This window comes from Microtus pennsylvanicus, chromosome 16, assembly GCF_037038515.1.
Source record: "Microtus pennsylvanicus isolate mMicPen1 chromosome 16, mMicPen1.hap1, whole genome shotgun sequence".
NCBI lineage: Eukaryota > Metazoa > Chordata > Mammalia > Rodentia > Cricetidae > Microtus > Microtus pennsylvanicus.
This window is the reverse complement of record NC_134594.1, coordinates 48,202,959-48,219,985: the sequence shown is the minus strand read 5'-3', so window position 1 is coordinate 48,219,985 and position 17,027 is coordinate 48,202,959. Positions and strand designations below refer to the sequence as shown.

Below are 17,027 nucleotides of genomic sequence, written 5' to 3'. Positions count from 1 at the left end.
ATGGCTGCCATCCTTTGTGTCCCCAGAATGAGACAAGACTCTTGGGCTAGGAAGTGATGTTCCCATGAAAATCAGCCCAGAACATTTTAGGGGAAAAAATAGCACATGCGTATAATTCTAGTGAGTCTACTAGAATTCTACTAATTCTACTAGAATTCTACTAATTCTAGTGGGTCTTCAGGATCTCTGGTTTCCACAGCCCTAATCCCTGGGTCTCAGCTCCACATTTCTACATTAATCTTTACAAATGAGATTAGAAAGTAAGCCAATTTGACTAGGATAGGGAAGAAGGTCAGCTAAAGAACTTGAAGTCTTCAGTGGGTCAAGATTCGGATGTGGGTAGAGAAAATCAGCACACAGGTTTCCTTTTGAGAAGGGATTCTCAGGACAGTCTAGGAGAGAAAATCCAGACTCAGGATAATCTAGTGAAACAAAGCTGGAACTACGCGTCTGAGACGTGACATGACCGAAGCCATCACTTGTGTCTTCTCGCCAGAGAGGCAGTGACACACACAGTCCACGGTTTTGCTGGGCTGTCAGAGGGAACTGTCAGGAACACTACTTCTCTAGGGATTTCACATGCAATACAATCCCATTCATTCAACCATCTGTCTGTCCAGGCAACGAGGCATACTATGTGCTTGGTAAGACAGCAGATGCTAAGGTATATTAGCAAAAGTTCTGTAAATGTCAGAGATGATACTAACAAAACAATTCAGTGTTTGCTGCACAGGAAAACAGCACGATGAATTAGAAGCGAGTTAGATTCTGAAGGTTTTATTTGTGGGGAGTGTGTGTGGGTGGTGTGTGCATGCACTAATAATTAAATAAGAAGCCCAACGGCGCTGAGCTGGCGTGGAAGGCCCGAGAGCACCTCTACCGCTGCCATTTATTTAATGAATACTCCTGGGCACTCTTTAAATTGAAAGATGGTTCATTAGATTTGTGCATCTGCCCTCCTCAGCAATCTGTTGTGTTTCTGATGAAGGCAGAAAAATATGAACATATCATTTTCGGGAATGTTATGAGTGACTCAGCTTCCAGTGATTATGGAGTCATAAAGGGCTCAGGCTGCCTAATTTCGGGAAACAATTTGTCTGAATCATTCTCTGTTCCAATCTCGGATTCTTATTCATTCTGGAAATCTCAAGGACAGGCCCTTTCCTCTTTTTGTTTTATAAGTCACCTAATGCATTATCTTCCATCTACAAATATTATGTCTTAAAGGTACTAAGAAAGTTCCAACATCTTGTTCACCGTCTCCTGTGGCTCCTACGCTCTGCTCATCTACTGCAGTCTCCCAGGGAGCTGATCAGCCATGATGTCAGGAATAAATGTACACACTCTGAAGAGGTGAAGGGGTGAACGATTTTGTCCCCCACCCAATGCCTGCTATCCTGGAGAGTTAGTTTTCCCTAAACAGGTTCATGAACCATTCAAACAGATCCACCCACCTGCTACTGTCCTTAACAACACTCACTCTGGCCTGCTGGATTTTGGCCTGGGGAAGGCTAAGGCACACAGAACTTATTTCAGCAAAGTGAGGTAGACACATTTTAGTGGCCAAGTGGGACAACTCAGCCAGGAGTAGATTGCCTAGTGTACTATAAACCACTACACTGTGGTTATTAAATACATAAATATACATCACATATATATTCTAATGTATATATGTATTCTGATACCCCATATACTTATTACTAGATCATTTAAAAAGCAAGAATCCAGTTTCTACAGGTTTTGTTGCTCTGGAAGATGACAGGAGTTCAAGGCCATCTAGATTACATGATGCCCTGTCTCAACACCAACAAAGCGGCTTCCCGGTTTCTCCTGCTGACAAGACAGCCTTGACAGAACGCCACCCCCGCTGAGGCTGCGTCACCTTGCTGTTGCCATGACAAAGACATCCACAGAGTCTCAAGAGTCCTGAAAGGATAGAAAACCCCTAGGCTACCTCACAGGTATCAGATTCTCAGATGGCCAGGCATCCCCTAGCTTCCCAGGACAGAGATGTTCACTGGTTTGCAACATTTCGTGCAGGATAAATGTTTTCTGGCTCTTGGGAACATAACATCCTGTTATGGATCAACACTACCAAGACATCTAGAGACCTTGAACACTGATTTCTTTTCATCCTGCAGACACACTCATCCCCACACTTGAGCTAGCTTCCGAGTCTCCAGGCTCCTGTGGGCAGCAGGTGAGGGGCTGTGTGGAGGACCCTCCCAGTCTGTGGCGCGGGGTCAATGTCAAACCCAATGGACACTTACCAGCAATGTGAAGCTGTGCTCTGGCAGCATCCCATACTGCTGGACAAGCCTCTCTCTGGTTGCACTGGGGAGCTCCGGGAGCATGTCCCGAAGCTGGTCAATATTGATCACCTGCTGAGAGTCTGCATCTGAAGGCAGCGATGTGGCATCGTAGAGCACTAAGGGGGGCAGGTTAGGCTCTGGCATGAACCTAACAAGGAGAACAGATGGATCTGATTCTGGACGTCTGGATTGATTAGAACCGCAAATCCAACCATGATGGGAGTGCTTCTGTGCTTAGGTACAAAGTCAGAATACTTGCAAAGGTTTCTGAATGTCCCAGTGAAAACCTGCACAGCAAACCCATCCTTCACCATGATGGCATAAAGACAGGTGAAAGGGTGACCTGGAACCAAGCCACATTCTGGCTTATACTAGTGAGGAAAGTGTCGGCCTAGAAACTGAAGGACAAATGAGAGCAATTTCCTTGTGAGGAAGACACATGACTTCCCTACTTTAAATTTTCTATTTTTAGCAGTACTTATACAACGAATTAAAAGCTAAAGAGGAATAGAGGGCTCTTCCCCTCTTGAGAAGAAGGAGAACAGAATGGATGTTGCCTAAGTGAACTGTGGAAGCCAGTGGGGAGGGAAGAGGGTGAAGAGAGAAATCCTGGGAGTCTATCAGAGGAGGGAACCTGTGTAATGGTGAGTTCATGCTGTAGACAAATGCCAGACCCACAGAATGGACAGCTGAGAGTGAATGAGGCCCAGTGTAAACTATGACTCCAGTGACTAATACTGGTTCACTGATGCAGCAAACCACACTGAGTGACCGGAGACCGGGGAGAAATACATGAGAACGTCACTTCCCATTCATCGCTGCCCTAAAAGACAGGTTAATAATCAGATGTGATGTGGGAGTGTCATATATCAATCTGTTGATTTCATTGGTTAAGCAATAAAGAAACTGCTTGGCCCTGATAGGTTAAAACATAGGTGGGAGGAGTAAACAGAACAGAATGCTGGGAGAAAGAAGCTGAGTCAAGGAGTCGCCATGATTCTCTCACTCCAGGCAGACGCAGGTTAAGATCATTCCTGGTAAGCCAGCTCGTGGGCTACACAGATTATTAGAAATGGGTTAGGTCAATATGTAAGAGCTAGCCAATAAGAGGCTGGAACAGGCTGGGCCAGGCAGTGTTTAAAAGAATACAGTTTCCATGTAATTATTTCGGGTAAAGCTAGCCGTGCGGGCAGCCGGGTGCCGGGGACGCAGCCCCGCTGCTCCTATCTCAGCACAGATGGACTACGGTGCTGCCTTCATCTCACAAAAGGAAAATACTTCATTCTGCTCCAGAGCCAGAGCACTTATGAAAGGCGGGGCAGGGTTTCATAACTGCAGGGAGGACTAGATTAGAGGTGCAGGTAATTCCTCAATGCAGTACCAAGCCTCAGCTATGGGCTAGTCAGTCCTCTGAAAGCCAGGGCAAACTCAAGAGGGAAGCTTCTGGAGACTTGCTGCTGTCTAACTTGGGGGCTCTAGTAGAAGCCATTGGCTGAGTTAAAAGGGAGCAGTAACAGGGAGAGTAAAGAAAGTACCGTGGGAAAGTGTGGACCTAGAAGATCACCATAGGAAAATGGCAGGCAATGATAGGAGTGTGGCAGTGACGGTATACCAGGCTTCCACAAAGGAACAACAGCTTTGTAATCTGCTAAACTATGAGGAAGAGCAAAAGGTTCCGTCTATCTTAAGTCTATGGTTATTGATTTACGTGAAAGCCTTCTGTTACATAACAGTCCCTCGGGGTTAAGAACGGAACCCAGAACCTCTTACATGATAGGTGAGGATTCTGCGGATGAACTAGTGGCCTCTAATTTGCTTATCTTGGCAATGAAATAGAATCATCTGAGCTTTGAGGGAACCCTCCACTGACAAACCCATCTCTTTTTCATATGCTTCTAAAGCATTTCAGTAGATTCCAGAATTACTAACAAATGAAAGCCTAGACCCTCCCTCACCTGCATCCTCTTAGTTAAACAACAGTATCATTGTTACAGAAGTCTGTGAGCAGATCTCTCCCAGCAATTAAACAAGGAACTCTGCACCTACCAAGTCAAGAAAATATCACTTCTCCTAGTTTACATATCACATTGAATAAGAAATTTTGTCTCCATCATATAAAACAAGTATGTAACATTGAATAAGAAATCTTGTCTCTATCATATAAAAACAAGTATATCACATTGAATAAGAAATCTTGTCTCTATCATATAAACACAAGTAGTTCCCACATTCTCCAGCATCATCATGCTGACCTTCCAATGGATTTCAAACGTACTCCCAAACATCTGTCGTATTGTGCATGAGGAATAATCACCTGTAGTCTTGTTTGCCTTCTTTGTCTCTCATCGGCACGGTACACCTGCAACAGCCAGAAAGACAGCACTAAGCCAACCCTGCGTGCAGCACTGGCTACAGCCAACCCTGCATGCAGCACTGGCTACAGCCAACCCTGCGTGCAGCACTGGCTACAGCCAACCCTGCGTGCAGCACTGGCTACAGCCAACCCTGCATGCAGCACTGGCTACAAGACGCTCTATGGGCTGGAGGGCAAGCATTCACCACAAAGGCTGGGGTTAAAGGCTTGGTCCTATTAAGAAGAGGTAGAAACCTTAGAAGTTTCAGAAAGAGATGGCCCAATGGAAGGCCTTTGGGCCATTAGAATATGCCCTCAGAGGAGACGGAACACTGGTCCCTCCTGATTTTGTTTCCTAGTGTGCTTACTTTCTTCATGCTTACCAAATACTTGGTAGAAACAACTCAGAAGGGAAAACACGTACTTATTTAGTTTTTAGTTTCAAAAGTATTAGTCCATCATGGTGGAAAGGTATGGCAAAGCAAACAAAAAATGGAAATACAAGAACAGACAGAGTAAGATATATACCCAAGGACGTGCGCCCAGAGACCTAGTCCTCCTACCAGGCCCAACCTCCTAATGCCATCACATGACTCCATGAGGGGATTCATCATTCATCAGGCTAGGGTCTAAGGGTCTAATGGTCCCTGGAAACACATTAGACACACCCAATGCTTCACTAATCTAGTCAGGCTAGCAATTGAGACTGGCCAGCACACTGGCAATGAGGTAAGGAGTTTGGCCCAACCATGTGCTTGGGACATGATGTGCCACCACAGGCCAAATCAATCAGTCTGAAACCTCTGAAGTCATGAGCAAAACTCACATTCGTTATAGTAACAGCTGCCTGGCATAGGGTTTTCTCAGTTAATCACAGGCAAATTCAAGCTCTTCAGTTTTCCATGGGATTCTATGGAATGGGCCTCCTAACTCCTAGGGCTCTCCCATTTTATATAAATAAAGAAAAATGCTTAGAAAGATCAATATATTGTGTCTGTGTAGACAGGGACTGAGCACACTCTATTGCCAACCCAACCTCAGTCAGCTTCCACACAACCTCTATCGACTTTCGAGCATTCTGTGGTATTTTACTTAAAGTACAAAATTTTAAAATTCAGACTGAGAAAAATTAGGGCCAAGTTATCTAAACAACCATGGAAAGAGTATATGTGTTGGTTTGAATGAGAAATGTCCCCAGGGGCTCTGGAACTTGAGCACTTGGTCCCCAGCTGGCAGTGCTGGTTCGGGGGCGATGCAGTCTTGCTGAAGGAAGCCTGTCCTTGTGGTTCACAGCTCTGCCCCACTTCCAATTTGCTCTCTTCGGTTCGTGTTTGTGGTTGAAGGTTTGACCTCATGGTTTCCTGCTCCAGTCACTTACGGTTCTGCCTCCCTTGCCGATATGGGTACTGCCTTTGGAACCACAAGCCAAAGTAAACTCTTTCTTCCACAGGCTGCTTTTGATCACAGTGCTTTACCATGGCAACAGAAGCATAACTGATCAAGCGTCCCTACAACCATCTCTTAGCTGTTTTCTACATCAAGCTTAGGCTATGAGAAGTCTCACAGATGCAAAGGGAAGCCTGGGGCCTAAGTCTAAGCACTTCTGTGTAAGCTTGGGTCAGCTGAACTCTATGGTCCCAGAAGACCAGATTTCACCCTACAGGGTGCAGTGGTCTCCTCTCTTATGGCTACAGAGAAGCTAGACCTTTCTTACACGACCAGTTCCTAGTCCATGGCTGAGCCCCAGTCCCCAAGCTGTGGCAAGAGGTTTATCAATACAGACTCACTCCAGCTTATAATCAAAGGAACGAGTTTCATTTAGAACTTGTCAATACAAACTCACCCCAGCTTATAATCAAAGGAACGAGTTTCATTTAGAACTTCACCTCCATTCTCAAGTTCAGTGATTTGTCTCTGAATTTCATAGTCTATTAAAAAAAAAACACAGCAAGTTAGTATAACTGTGAATCCCCTTTATCCATTCAAGTAATACATAGAAACCATCCTCAAGCCTTAAGTTAAAGGGGAAAAAAGTCAAGGAGATTGCTTATGATGATCCTTCCCTTGTGGGCTGTATTTTCATCTCACAACTAGGAAGGGCCTTAGAAGGTCATCTCTTCCCTCCTCTCTCTTTTTCAGACACCTCAGCTCAGAGAGATTAACAACCTAGCACAGCTACAGCCCTTGGTAGAAGGGTGGGAACCGCAGTGTAGGTCTCGTGACTGCTGCTCCGGGACAGCAACCTATTAGAATTCCTTATCCTGGGACTAGCAGATGGGTCACAAGGAACTCTGATAACCCTCAAAATTTATACACAGAATATGGATTGAAATGTATGTGTATTTTTGGAAAGAGAATAATTTTCATTTTATTTTCAGAATATCTGTGACCACTGCTCCGTAACACATGCCCTCACTACCCAACAGACTAAACAGACTGTCCAATCAACACAGTTCAACAGGACTGAGACACAGTCTGACTGCTAGGCTCCTTTGCAAAAGTAAGCCCTCCCAACCTCCCAACCCCGTGTTCCCTGCTTAAATCCACACTTCATTTTTATTCCACCTCTCTTACCCAGATGTTCTCCTTGATTGACATGAAATGATGGCTAAAAGGACCACCATGATTTGAAAAAACCTGGTGGGAAAACTGTAGGCTTGAAGAATTAAGCCCATCGTGGAAAGCTTTGGTTCTGCTAGGCTTTGTTTGAACACAGGTAGAATTCTGACTATTGCTCCCGAGGGCACTTCATATAACAAAAAAAGTTAGGGATAGCTAAAAAATACCAAGGACTCCTGTGTGTGCGGTTCTGGCCTTGGGTTGGTCACTCACCACCTTGTAGATCAGTGCAGCCCTCAACACGCATGCCCAGGCTAAAGGCAAACTTCACCCTACTTGCTCCCAGCTCCTTTAGACACAGGCTGCAAGCACAAGCCTCTCCCCTTACTTCTTTGGTGGCTTCAGAGAGTGGACTATGTCATTCCTTACCCTTATCCTGCTGTTCCATGAGTAATCTTTGAACCATTTGAATACCTTCTCTCTAAAAATATGTCCCTTCAAGTGTCTTCATTAAGGCTAGGTAATCATTTCGGGTTTGGGACACAAGATTTAGACAGGTGAGAATAATCTCTTCTGAACACATCAATGCTGTGCCCCAGAGACCAGTGTCCACTGAGCACCTTGGTTTCAGCAGAGTGAAGGCGACACCTTCAGCAGGCTTGCTGCCTGTGTACTCCAGACAGGGTTGGCTTTTAAGTTACCCCTCCCTCCTCTAGGGATATCTCTGGCTTTAAAATCTACTCTGGGTCTCCTGAGTTGTCCTCCTCTCGGGCTGTCTCTAGCTTCTGTGGGACTGACCATAGAGCTAGCCTGCTCTACATTAGCTACTACCATACATTCGTCATCAGTGAAATGCTCACTGTATGCCCCACGAAACCCAACCTTGACTGTACAGGCACATGCAATCTATTAGCCGAAAATGGTAAAAAGTAGAAACATATTAACTAAATAGACTATATTCAATCTAAAGAATGAACCTAACATCATAAAGCACATGATATGTGGTAGAACACAATTACCATATTTTATAAATCCTCCCAAAGCAGGTGGAATCTATTTCCTTTCCTTGGGTCTGGCTTGAATTCAAGATGCTTTGAAAGAAATGTGTCGGAAGTGACACTGTGAGTTGGGTTCCAGAACTGAGGACTCACGTGAACTTTGAGGCTTAGGCCTCCACCTTTCTGGGACCCTCCACTGGCAAATACAAAAGCCTGGGCTAGACAAGGGAAGGACAAAAGACCACATGGGCTGGAGAAGCCCAAGTCACAGAGGACGTCACAGGGCCCACGTGTGGAGCTGCAGGCATGTGCAGAGGCAGGTCTGGCTGAACCACGGCCTGGTCCACAGCTATGAGAACTAGCATCGCTGCAGCAGCCACAGGCTACACTACAGCACGGTGACCGATACACACAGGGACACAGCAGAGTCAGAGTTGACATTCACCTATGGCTTTGGCCAAGAATCTGAGGCTGTTGAGATTCTTCACTTCTGTCCGGACACCCAAAGGTTCCCCGGGGTGATGTACGGATATATTGGCATCTACTCTCAGCTGACCCTCTAGAAAGAAAAAAAAAAACAAAACCTGTAGAAATTATTTGAAGCAATATGGTTTGTAGGGCCTGGCGATATCAAAGTACGTAGTCGCTACCTTGATTTTCCGTCTGGTTAGAACAACCTATGTAGAGAGCATAATTGGTTCTGAAACACAAGGCCGCTTCCACTGCCACTCACGGCCAGCCAGAGTCCTGAGGAGTGTGTAAATACGCTTCTTTTTGTGCACACACAGACATTTGCGAAGCTCAAGCTGCAAGGATCTATCTAGTGCCTGTGTGCTAGGTGAGAACAAAGTTATTAAAATAGAGGTTCGTTCTTCAGTTTCACTCTATGGTTATTTCTAAAGCATCTGAGCTGAGTTTGGGGGAAGCCTCAGGAATGATTATGTGAAGCCCTCCAGTGCTCTCTGTGTGTTTTCAGGAGATTTATAAGACAGTCCTTGAGAATTTACAGCTCAAGGGCTGGAGCTGAAACCTGAGCTGCCCCCTTCTTTCTCAGGCACTGTAATGATTTTCCTTCTATAAATAGGAATCTGAAGCCTCCCTGGTTGCCATGAGGATTTGCTGAAGCAGAAAGACTGTGGTGGATGGGTGGAGGGGTGAGAGGAGAGTTGGCCCCGTCCTCATGGGGACTCCTCTGCCCTGGAAAGCCCCATGGCTCAGGAGACACAACCCTAAAGGAGCAGGTGATTTGTGGGGAGAGAGAGAGGCACATCCCAAAAACAGATACGAAGACTCTGAAGACAGAAATCATCACATTTTCTATCTTACAAGGCAAAGCTCAAGTTCTATTCTCCAATTTTATGTGCAACACTTACAAGATGGGAAGACACATGTTGCTCTTATTTATCTTTTGAGACAGAGTCTCACTATGGAGCCCTGGCAAGCCTTGAATTCACCATCTTCCTACAACAACCTCCTATGTAGCTAGGACTAGAGGTGTGTGTCACTGGTCCTAGCTCTTAGGTAAGGTTTTAAAGATATTAATCCTTTAAACCTGATGATGGGCTAGATAAATTTATTTCCCAAATATTCCACAACAAAAACATATTAAAACAATTAAAAGCATCAATAAATCCCACATCCCTGGAAGTGTGCAGTTCTGACTACTGCCAAAGTGTCCTCTATTACCTTTCTGGCTGTTGTCTGCAGCCTGTCACCTGTAACCTCAGGTACTTTCTGAGTTCCTCTTTCGGCCAGGCTCTTTGCCTAATCTGTTTCTAGAATGCTCACCACGTCCAGTTCTAGGCTGCATAGGCCTTGAGTTGTTCTTTATTTCTTAACTAAACATCAGCTCCACTGAGTGGCCTTTAGAAGCAATATTGTCACTTTTCAAGTTGTTCTGGCACTGAGCTTCATTTACAGCCTTAAAATAACTATACTATCTTTGTTTTGCTTGTTAATGTAATTCCTCCTTACTCCTCCCAAGGGTCATATCCTCAAAGCAGGGACAAGGCCTTTTTCGGAATTTAGGGCTGGGTCTGACCCACTATTACTGTCCAATGAATTAAACCCCACTGAATGATGAATTCCAACACACTGGTATTTTCCTGAGCAATAAGCAAACGGATTGGTTTCTGTGTCACGCTGGTTCCTGGTAAATCTACAAGTCTGTCTGACTGGAACTAATATAATATACATTTGGAACCATGCAAAAAACCCATTAAGCTCAAAGGAAAACTGCCCAAGTAGCCGAACTCTGCACGACCAAACCGCATCTGCACTAGGGGACCTTGAATTACTACTTACTTTTAAAGATGATACTCTCTTTCATGATTTAGAATTCTAATTTGGAAGAGGAATAAAGGCATGAATTTTCGTCTCTCCCAGAGAATACCACACCACATAAATGTCTGAGGAGAATCACTTAGTACCCTGCCGTGTTGAAAGAGAGCTCACTAGTCTGGATTCAGGTATAGTATCCGACCTTAACAAAAGACACTCTGCCTTGTGAAGACAAAATGCCTTTTAAACAAATTAAGTTAAATTACCCCAAGTGCACGAAAGCCTTAGCAGTCGGGTTTGGCTCTGCATTCTGTCCCACTGAGGGGCCTCCATTCCCACATAAGGATGTCATCACGCTCAATCTCTGTCTTCTTGGAGTAGACAGCTGTAACAGCTAAACTACAAACTGGACCACTGAGCACAGTGACAGAGCAGTTACGTCTTCCTTTGAAATACATCTGAACAAGAGCAAAACACTGCGATACAAAACTCTTTCCACAAACAATGGGGATCTGAGGCCTGAAGAGGGAGGTCTATGGGGACAGCCAGTCTTTCTGGCTGCTGAGCAATCCCAGAACTGAGAAGAGAATGCAGGCAGGGCTGATTTAAAACCCGTCTACAGTGCTGGAATAGGTCTCACACATGCTAAATAGGTATCTTACCACTTAGTGCATCCCTGGCCAAATGGGATCAAATTTTACTGCCAATAACTCACAGAACACATCCATCCAGGTGAGTGCAAACTCTGTAAAAGCAGCCTACTTACTGCTGTTGAAGGTGCGGCCCCCACACAGCGGCTTTTGTCACAGCTGTCGTTACACCCACCCTCTGTAACAGAGTGGCTTCCCTGGGGCCTTTCAGATCACGGCCCCACCAGAGCCCAGACCTGCTCCTACGAAGTCACTCCTCCCCACCACCCAAGACTCCGGCTTGCTTTTCTCTTCTGTTTCTCTCTTTCCATACAACTATTTGAGAATGACTTTTAAAGGTGTAGAAAGTAAGACTCAAAGAAATGAAGTAATATGTCTAGGTTTCTACTGCGAGAAGCCACAGGTTTGGATTCTAACTCAGATCCAGGCTCTCTGTCCACATCCATGCAGGGATCCGGCAGCATGATGCTGTATGGCCACACTGGGAAGCACCATGGATAAACAAAGGAGGCGCACTTGGGTTCTAATGAGTCCTGGACTAACAGCCTGTCTCCTGACATGTACACAGCCATACCACCATCCCCCAGGAATACCACAGCGTTTAAGTTACAGGATAAACTGTTTTAATAAATAAGCACATACTAAACTTATCAACTGGTAGATAGAATCACTGTCCAACTACTTAGTAGGTCTACTTCTCTTCCCATTCAGATCAGAGCGTAGCTTTGGAGATCTCTTTTGACAGTAGCAACACGCTGAACATGAGAAGGCAATGGCTCAGACACTGGGCTACGGTGGTGCATGCTCACTAGCGCAACTACCAGGAACTCACTAAACGGAGCCCAGAACACTACATGCTTCAGTATAAGTACCACGTCTACAGGTCTCCAGTGGCACCTCTTCAAGACAGCCTTCAGACCCAAGTGCAGCCTCCAGTGCTGCAGCCTCCAGGGCTGCAGCTTCCAGTGCTGGCATGACCATCTCACAGTGGCGGCATGAAAAAATGAGCAAAGACACTTGGGCTGAAAATGCTAATGGCCGAGAATTTAGACTCCTGAACCCTCCAGGCAGCCCTCAGTGCTCTTCAGAACAACTCGAGCTTCTTGGCTGCTGTGCTGGAAGCAAAGCTGCTGGATTTATGTCAAAAAGAAACAGAAAGTACACAACAAATGAGATTCAGTGACCCTGCTCCACCGCCACTGACTCAGGGGCTCTTGCTGGTGTAGTTGTCCTCCTGTGATGCTCAGAGGGGACTCTCCCCCAGCTACCAGGTAGCCTGCTCCTTACTCCATAGGTCTGCAGGAGGCAGTGATTTTGAGACTATCTAGAAACTTTAAAAACATGATACAGAATGAACGCTTAGCACATTGATGGCTAACCATCCAACCTGCCCATATTTCATTTATGTACTGTTGGGATAAGCAGCATGAGTGATGAATGGAAAACAGACAGTCCCCTTATCCCAACACGGTCTTGTTCTATAAAAGACACATGCAGGCAGCTAACCTCTCTGCCACTCTACTCCAGCCTTTAAGGACGAGAGCAAAGAAGCAAGCTTGGTCACCAGGTCTCACTCGCTGCACGACTCTTGGGTTACAATTCAGCATTTGTAAGATGTCCTATTTGACAAGCATGGCATTAAGAACTGAGAAGCCCTCTGTAACATGCAAACACGTTGTGTGACGTGATGACGGTGTGCAGCGTATTACAGTCCAACAGGGAGGTGAGCATCAGCACGAAAGGTGCTCACTAGTGCACACTGCAGCCGCTTTAATGTGCATGCTCCGGAAACAAGACTAAACGCAGAGTGTACTCTGTCCCGGAGGGCGCCAAGGGCGGGGCGTCTTTACACAGCCTCTGGAAAGGGGAAACTGAATGTGGTCCACTCTCGGGGACTTGAGGGCCTCACACATCCAGGTAACCACTTTCTGAGCTGCATCTCTAGGCTGGGATCATCACAATATTCATTTACAGGGGGGAAAAAAGGCTTTACCTGCACACACATAAAAATCTTTACTCCGTTTTAAAAATTATTGGGTTATTATTGTTGTTTCTTGAGACAGGGTCTCACTGTTTCGCCCTGACTGGCCTCAGACTCTCTTTGTAGATCAGGCTGGCCTTGTATTCAACAGAGGTCTACCTGCCTGCCTCTGCCTCCTGGGTGCCAGGACTAAAGATATTTTAATTGTACAAATGAAGGGAAAACAGTTTGATATTTCACTATCAGCATCCACATACATAGGCATAGTGGGTAATAATCAAATCAGGGGAGTTCACCATCCAAGATGGATAAAAATTTCATAAAAACTAGTTCTTCCCAGAATAACAACTGCCTATGCACAGAACTCACAAAATAGGAATTATTATTCATGAGCAATGTCCTCTTCTGAAAAGTCTGAACTGAACACACCTCATGGACCCCACCACTCTCATCTAACAAACTGGCAGAAGGTAAATCTTGCTCTTGACTTCCACGCTCCCATTCTCTGGCTCAAAGTGAATGCAGTGCTGTTGTGTTGAGCTTTGACTGGGACTCACAGAAGGAGCGCAGGGGAAATTTGAAGGGTGAAAAGAAGTGAGGTACAAAAGGCTAAATACAGAATGTGCCAGAAGCGGAGGGAGGGACAATGCCGAGCAGGCCACTGTCCACACAGCCTCTACCTGCCATGTTCGCCTGGCTGGTCCCCAGGGCTTGAAGGATCAGCTGCAGTTCCCTGACAGCCACAGCTGCCTCTTCCCCACAGCACAGGTCAGGCTCCAGGACCACTTCGAGCAGGCCAACTCCTACCAAAGAGAGGCGAGTCACAAACTCATCAGCTAAGGAAAACGTGGCGTTAATGCACAACCTTCAAAGGAACCCGTCCCCACTTCTTACACTTCTGTCAATTTGTAACCCTGGTTCATTTCTTCCAATGTCTGCTTGAGGATATCCAGCTGTGGGCCGTGACAAGGCAGATGGGTCTGTCTGAGGTTAGGGGTGTGTAATTGGCAAGCCTAGCAGCGAGCACGGTTCAGGATGTGCTAGCTCATCAGCTCTGCCAATACCAACATGGATATTTTGATCTGTTAGTCAGTTCCTGTGCCTGCTTTCTCAATTAGTTTGAGAGAAAAGTCTAGAAGGGAGGAGAAGTGCCCAAGACCCCAGAGCAGAGAGGGCCAGAAGAAGTAAGGTAGACACAACCTACCGGCTCGATTCAAATCAATGAGAGTCTGGGACCTCAGGTCATCGTGGAGGCTTTTGCCACTGTCCTGCTCCAGCTGGATCTGTTTGATCCTCACTGTCTTGGTGGTCACCTGACTCTGTTTCTTCCTTATGTAGATGTTGTACGTCAAGTGTCCGTTGGTAGCAATCGGGAGCCTCTGCTGGGTGATCTGGTAACCTGCCTGCTCACAAGCGTACAGGGGTTAGTTACGAGTCCAGAACTGAAAGCTGGGGTTCACTTAGCTTTTAGTTTCAAGTAATAAAGGTTTAGTTGAAACAAACACAAAGAACAGGAGAAACAAGGAAACAACAACAAAACCTAGTTTATACACTGCTGCCATAATTTAGCCTTTCTTCTTTCGGCTTTTTCTATTACCCCATTCCCCACCCAAAGTCTCTCACCCTCAATAAAGATGCAATTAGCAAGAGGAATCCTATCTTCCTTGCTGGAGTGCCATTTTTGAGAGTAACAATAATCTCATTGTCGGAGGCCCCTAAGAGAAGAATTTATTGTTTTCATTTAGCTCATTAGCCTAGATTCTGCATCGCATTACCAGGCTCCTGCTGAGCCCCTTATTAGGGAATGCCAGCTAAGCAGCTAGCCATCCACTGCAGCATGGCGACAGCAACGGCCACTGCATTCCAGCTTGTTCAGGGTCTGCTCTCTCGGGTAAGCAGTCATGTCAGCTGCTCTTCCCTTATCCCTCTGGCCAGAAAGTGCTGCAAAGTGCTCCCAATCTGCGAACAGACAGCACACAGTGCAACAAACTGACAGACGTTGTGAGGGTGTCTGTCCCTTCTAACACACGCATGACGATGGAAGACTGGAGGTAAACGGAGTGACGGCTACAGCATCTGCAGTACTTGCTGGACACCGTCGTCCTCATTCAATCCCCGGAGCCTATGCAGTACAGGCAAGAGGGGGCCAAGGGTCTTATCCAAGGCCACACATAGAACCAGGTGATCGCCAGGTCACACCGGCCCAAGTTGGTACCTCTCCTTACTAGGCCAGTGAAAGACTTTTAAAATTTTTACTGCCTTAGAAACACAAGTGGACATGCAAGCCATAGCATGTTTAATGCAAGCTTCAAGGTTTCTGATGCAGGAGGCCTGGGGTAGGGCTCTGGGAGATGCTGACACTGGGGAACCGTGCAGAAGGCTAGCTCCTTATCTATACTTGGATAGCAAGTCTCATCTATAGCCCTGAATTCTGGTTTGGGTTGCTGGACAAAGCACCAGGCACTTGCTAAATCTGAGCTTCAGATACACAGCAAATGAGCTGTGTCATATGCAGGCCCTGTGCAACATGGTGACCACCTGTTCTGGACATGCTGAACTGCCCAGGCCAGGAGGACCAGGCTACACTCCAAACATTTCCAGGGTTTCATGTCAGTCAGTGGTACACAACTCACCTAGCATATGCAAGTCCCTACATTCCATCCCTAGTACTGAAAAATTAAACATTTCTCTTCAATTTATATAGCCTAACTTGTAGAAATGGGGGCTGTGGGGGGAGCTACAGGTCCTCTTTACCTTGCTTTTTATTTATGTCTGTTTATGCCCCCTAAACCCCAACTCTTCCAAATCTTCAGTTCCAGGAGAATGATGCATGGCAATGTTTATTGCTACTGTTTTTCAAAATCATACTTACCTATCAGAACATCTGATTAAATGACACATTATTTTCAGGAACCCATTCAACATTTCAATTTTGTTCCAGTGTGAACATGCACCATGAAAAATGGTCTCTCATTTACACTGGCACCACTTTAAAAAAGAAACTTTCTAAATTTAGTGCAAAAGCAAGTAAATATTGAGTTTGCCGCTAAGCTAATTACTGCTGCTTGTGCTCACTCTGGCTCACAATCTTGCCTACTACTGTCCAGTTACTTGCTCCTTGGGAGGTGACAGAATGTGTCAAAGGAGCTAGCCTCCTTATTAGGAAAGTCTACATAAAAGAGACACATTCTCACAATGTCTGAAGCGACAGTGGTACTAACAGCTGCACCAAGCACAGGGTTAGCCTTTGTCCTAACAGGCAATTAGCACCAAACACCATGGCTGGGAGGACCTGACAGCACTGGCCTCTCCTGGTCCCTGTTCAATTACGAATGAACCAACAGAAGCATGAGACTAAGCAAGGAGTCAGCGATCAGGACAATCACATCCAATCTAGTGAACATCGGGGGGTCTCTGCCTTCATTAGGGCTGGACAGAGCCTCCTGCTGCGGTGGACAGAGGGCGGACAGAAAACACGAGTGGCGCATCCCCGAGGCAGGCCTGGCCAGTGCTGAGAGCGTGTGAAGGCAGATCACACAGCATACTTACAGGAAGGTCTGCGTAGAAGTAGTGCTTCCTGTCAAACAGGGACTTCCTGTTGATGTGGCAGTTCAGTGCCAAGCCGGTCATCACCGCAGCTTCCACACACCTCCTGTTGAGAACCTTTACAAACACCAGACAAGCTTCTTTAGAACCACAGGCCACACAGCTGCTTCTCTCCACTCCCAAAATCTTTCCTGAAGAGTTAAAACTGTTATCTCTGGTTCTCTGTGGTCAGCTCTGCTTGCCAGGCTGACTGCGAATCAGAAAAACATTACAACATCAACAAAACACATACGCACCAGTGGGGCCCACCCAGGATCCCTTCCCCAGCACACATCAGAGAAAGGAGAT

The 17,027-nt window shown here is 46.0% G+C and overlaps 1 protein-coding gene across 2 annotated transcripts in view; it reads right to left on the bottom strand.

The window, feature by feature from the left end:
* Nucleotides 1–17,027, bottom strand: part of Gatb (glutamyl-tRNA amidotransferase subunit B) — a 76,859-nt gene that overhangs the window by 33,332 nt on the left and 26,500 nt on the right. For both annotated transcript variants that reach the window (XM_075950506.1, XM_075950507.1), the window contains exons 3-9: nucleotides 16,683–16,796; nucleotides 14,338–14,536; nucleotides 13,814–13,936; nucleotides 8,668–8,781; nucleotides 6,509–6,593; nucleotides 4,627–4,671; nucleotides 2,271–2,460 (exon numbers count right to left, since the gene is read on the bottom strand). In XM_075950506.1, coding sequence (XP_075806621.1) covers nucleotides 2,271–2,460; nucleotides 4,627–4,671; nucleotides 6,509–6,593; nucleotides 8,668–8,781; nucleotides 13,814–13,936; nucleotides 14,338–14,536; nucleotides 16,683–16,796 — 870 coding nt within the window. The remainder of the gene's footprint in view (nucleotides 1–2,270; nucleotides 2,461–4,626; nucleotides 4,672–6,508; nucleotides 6,594–8,667; nucleotides 8,782–13,813; nucleotides 13,937–14,337; nucleotides 14,537–16,682; nucleotides 16,797–17,027) is intronic.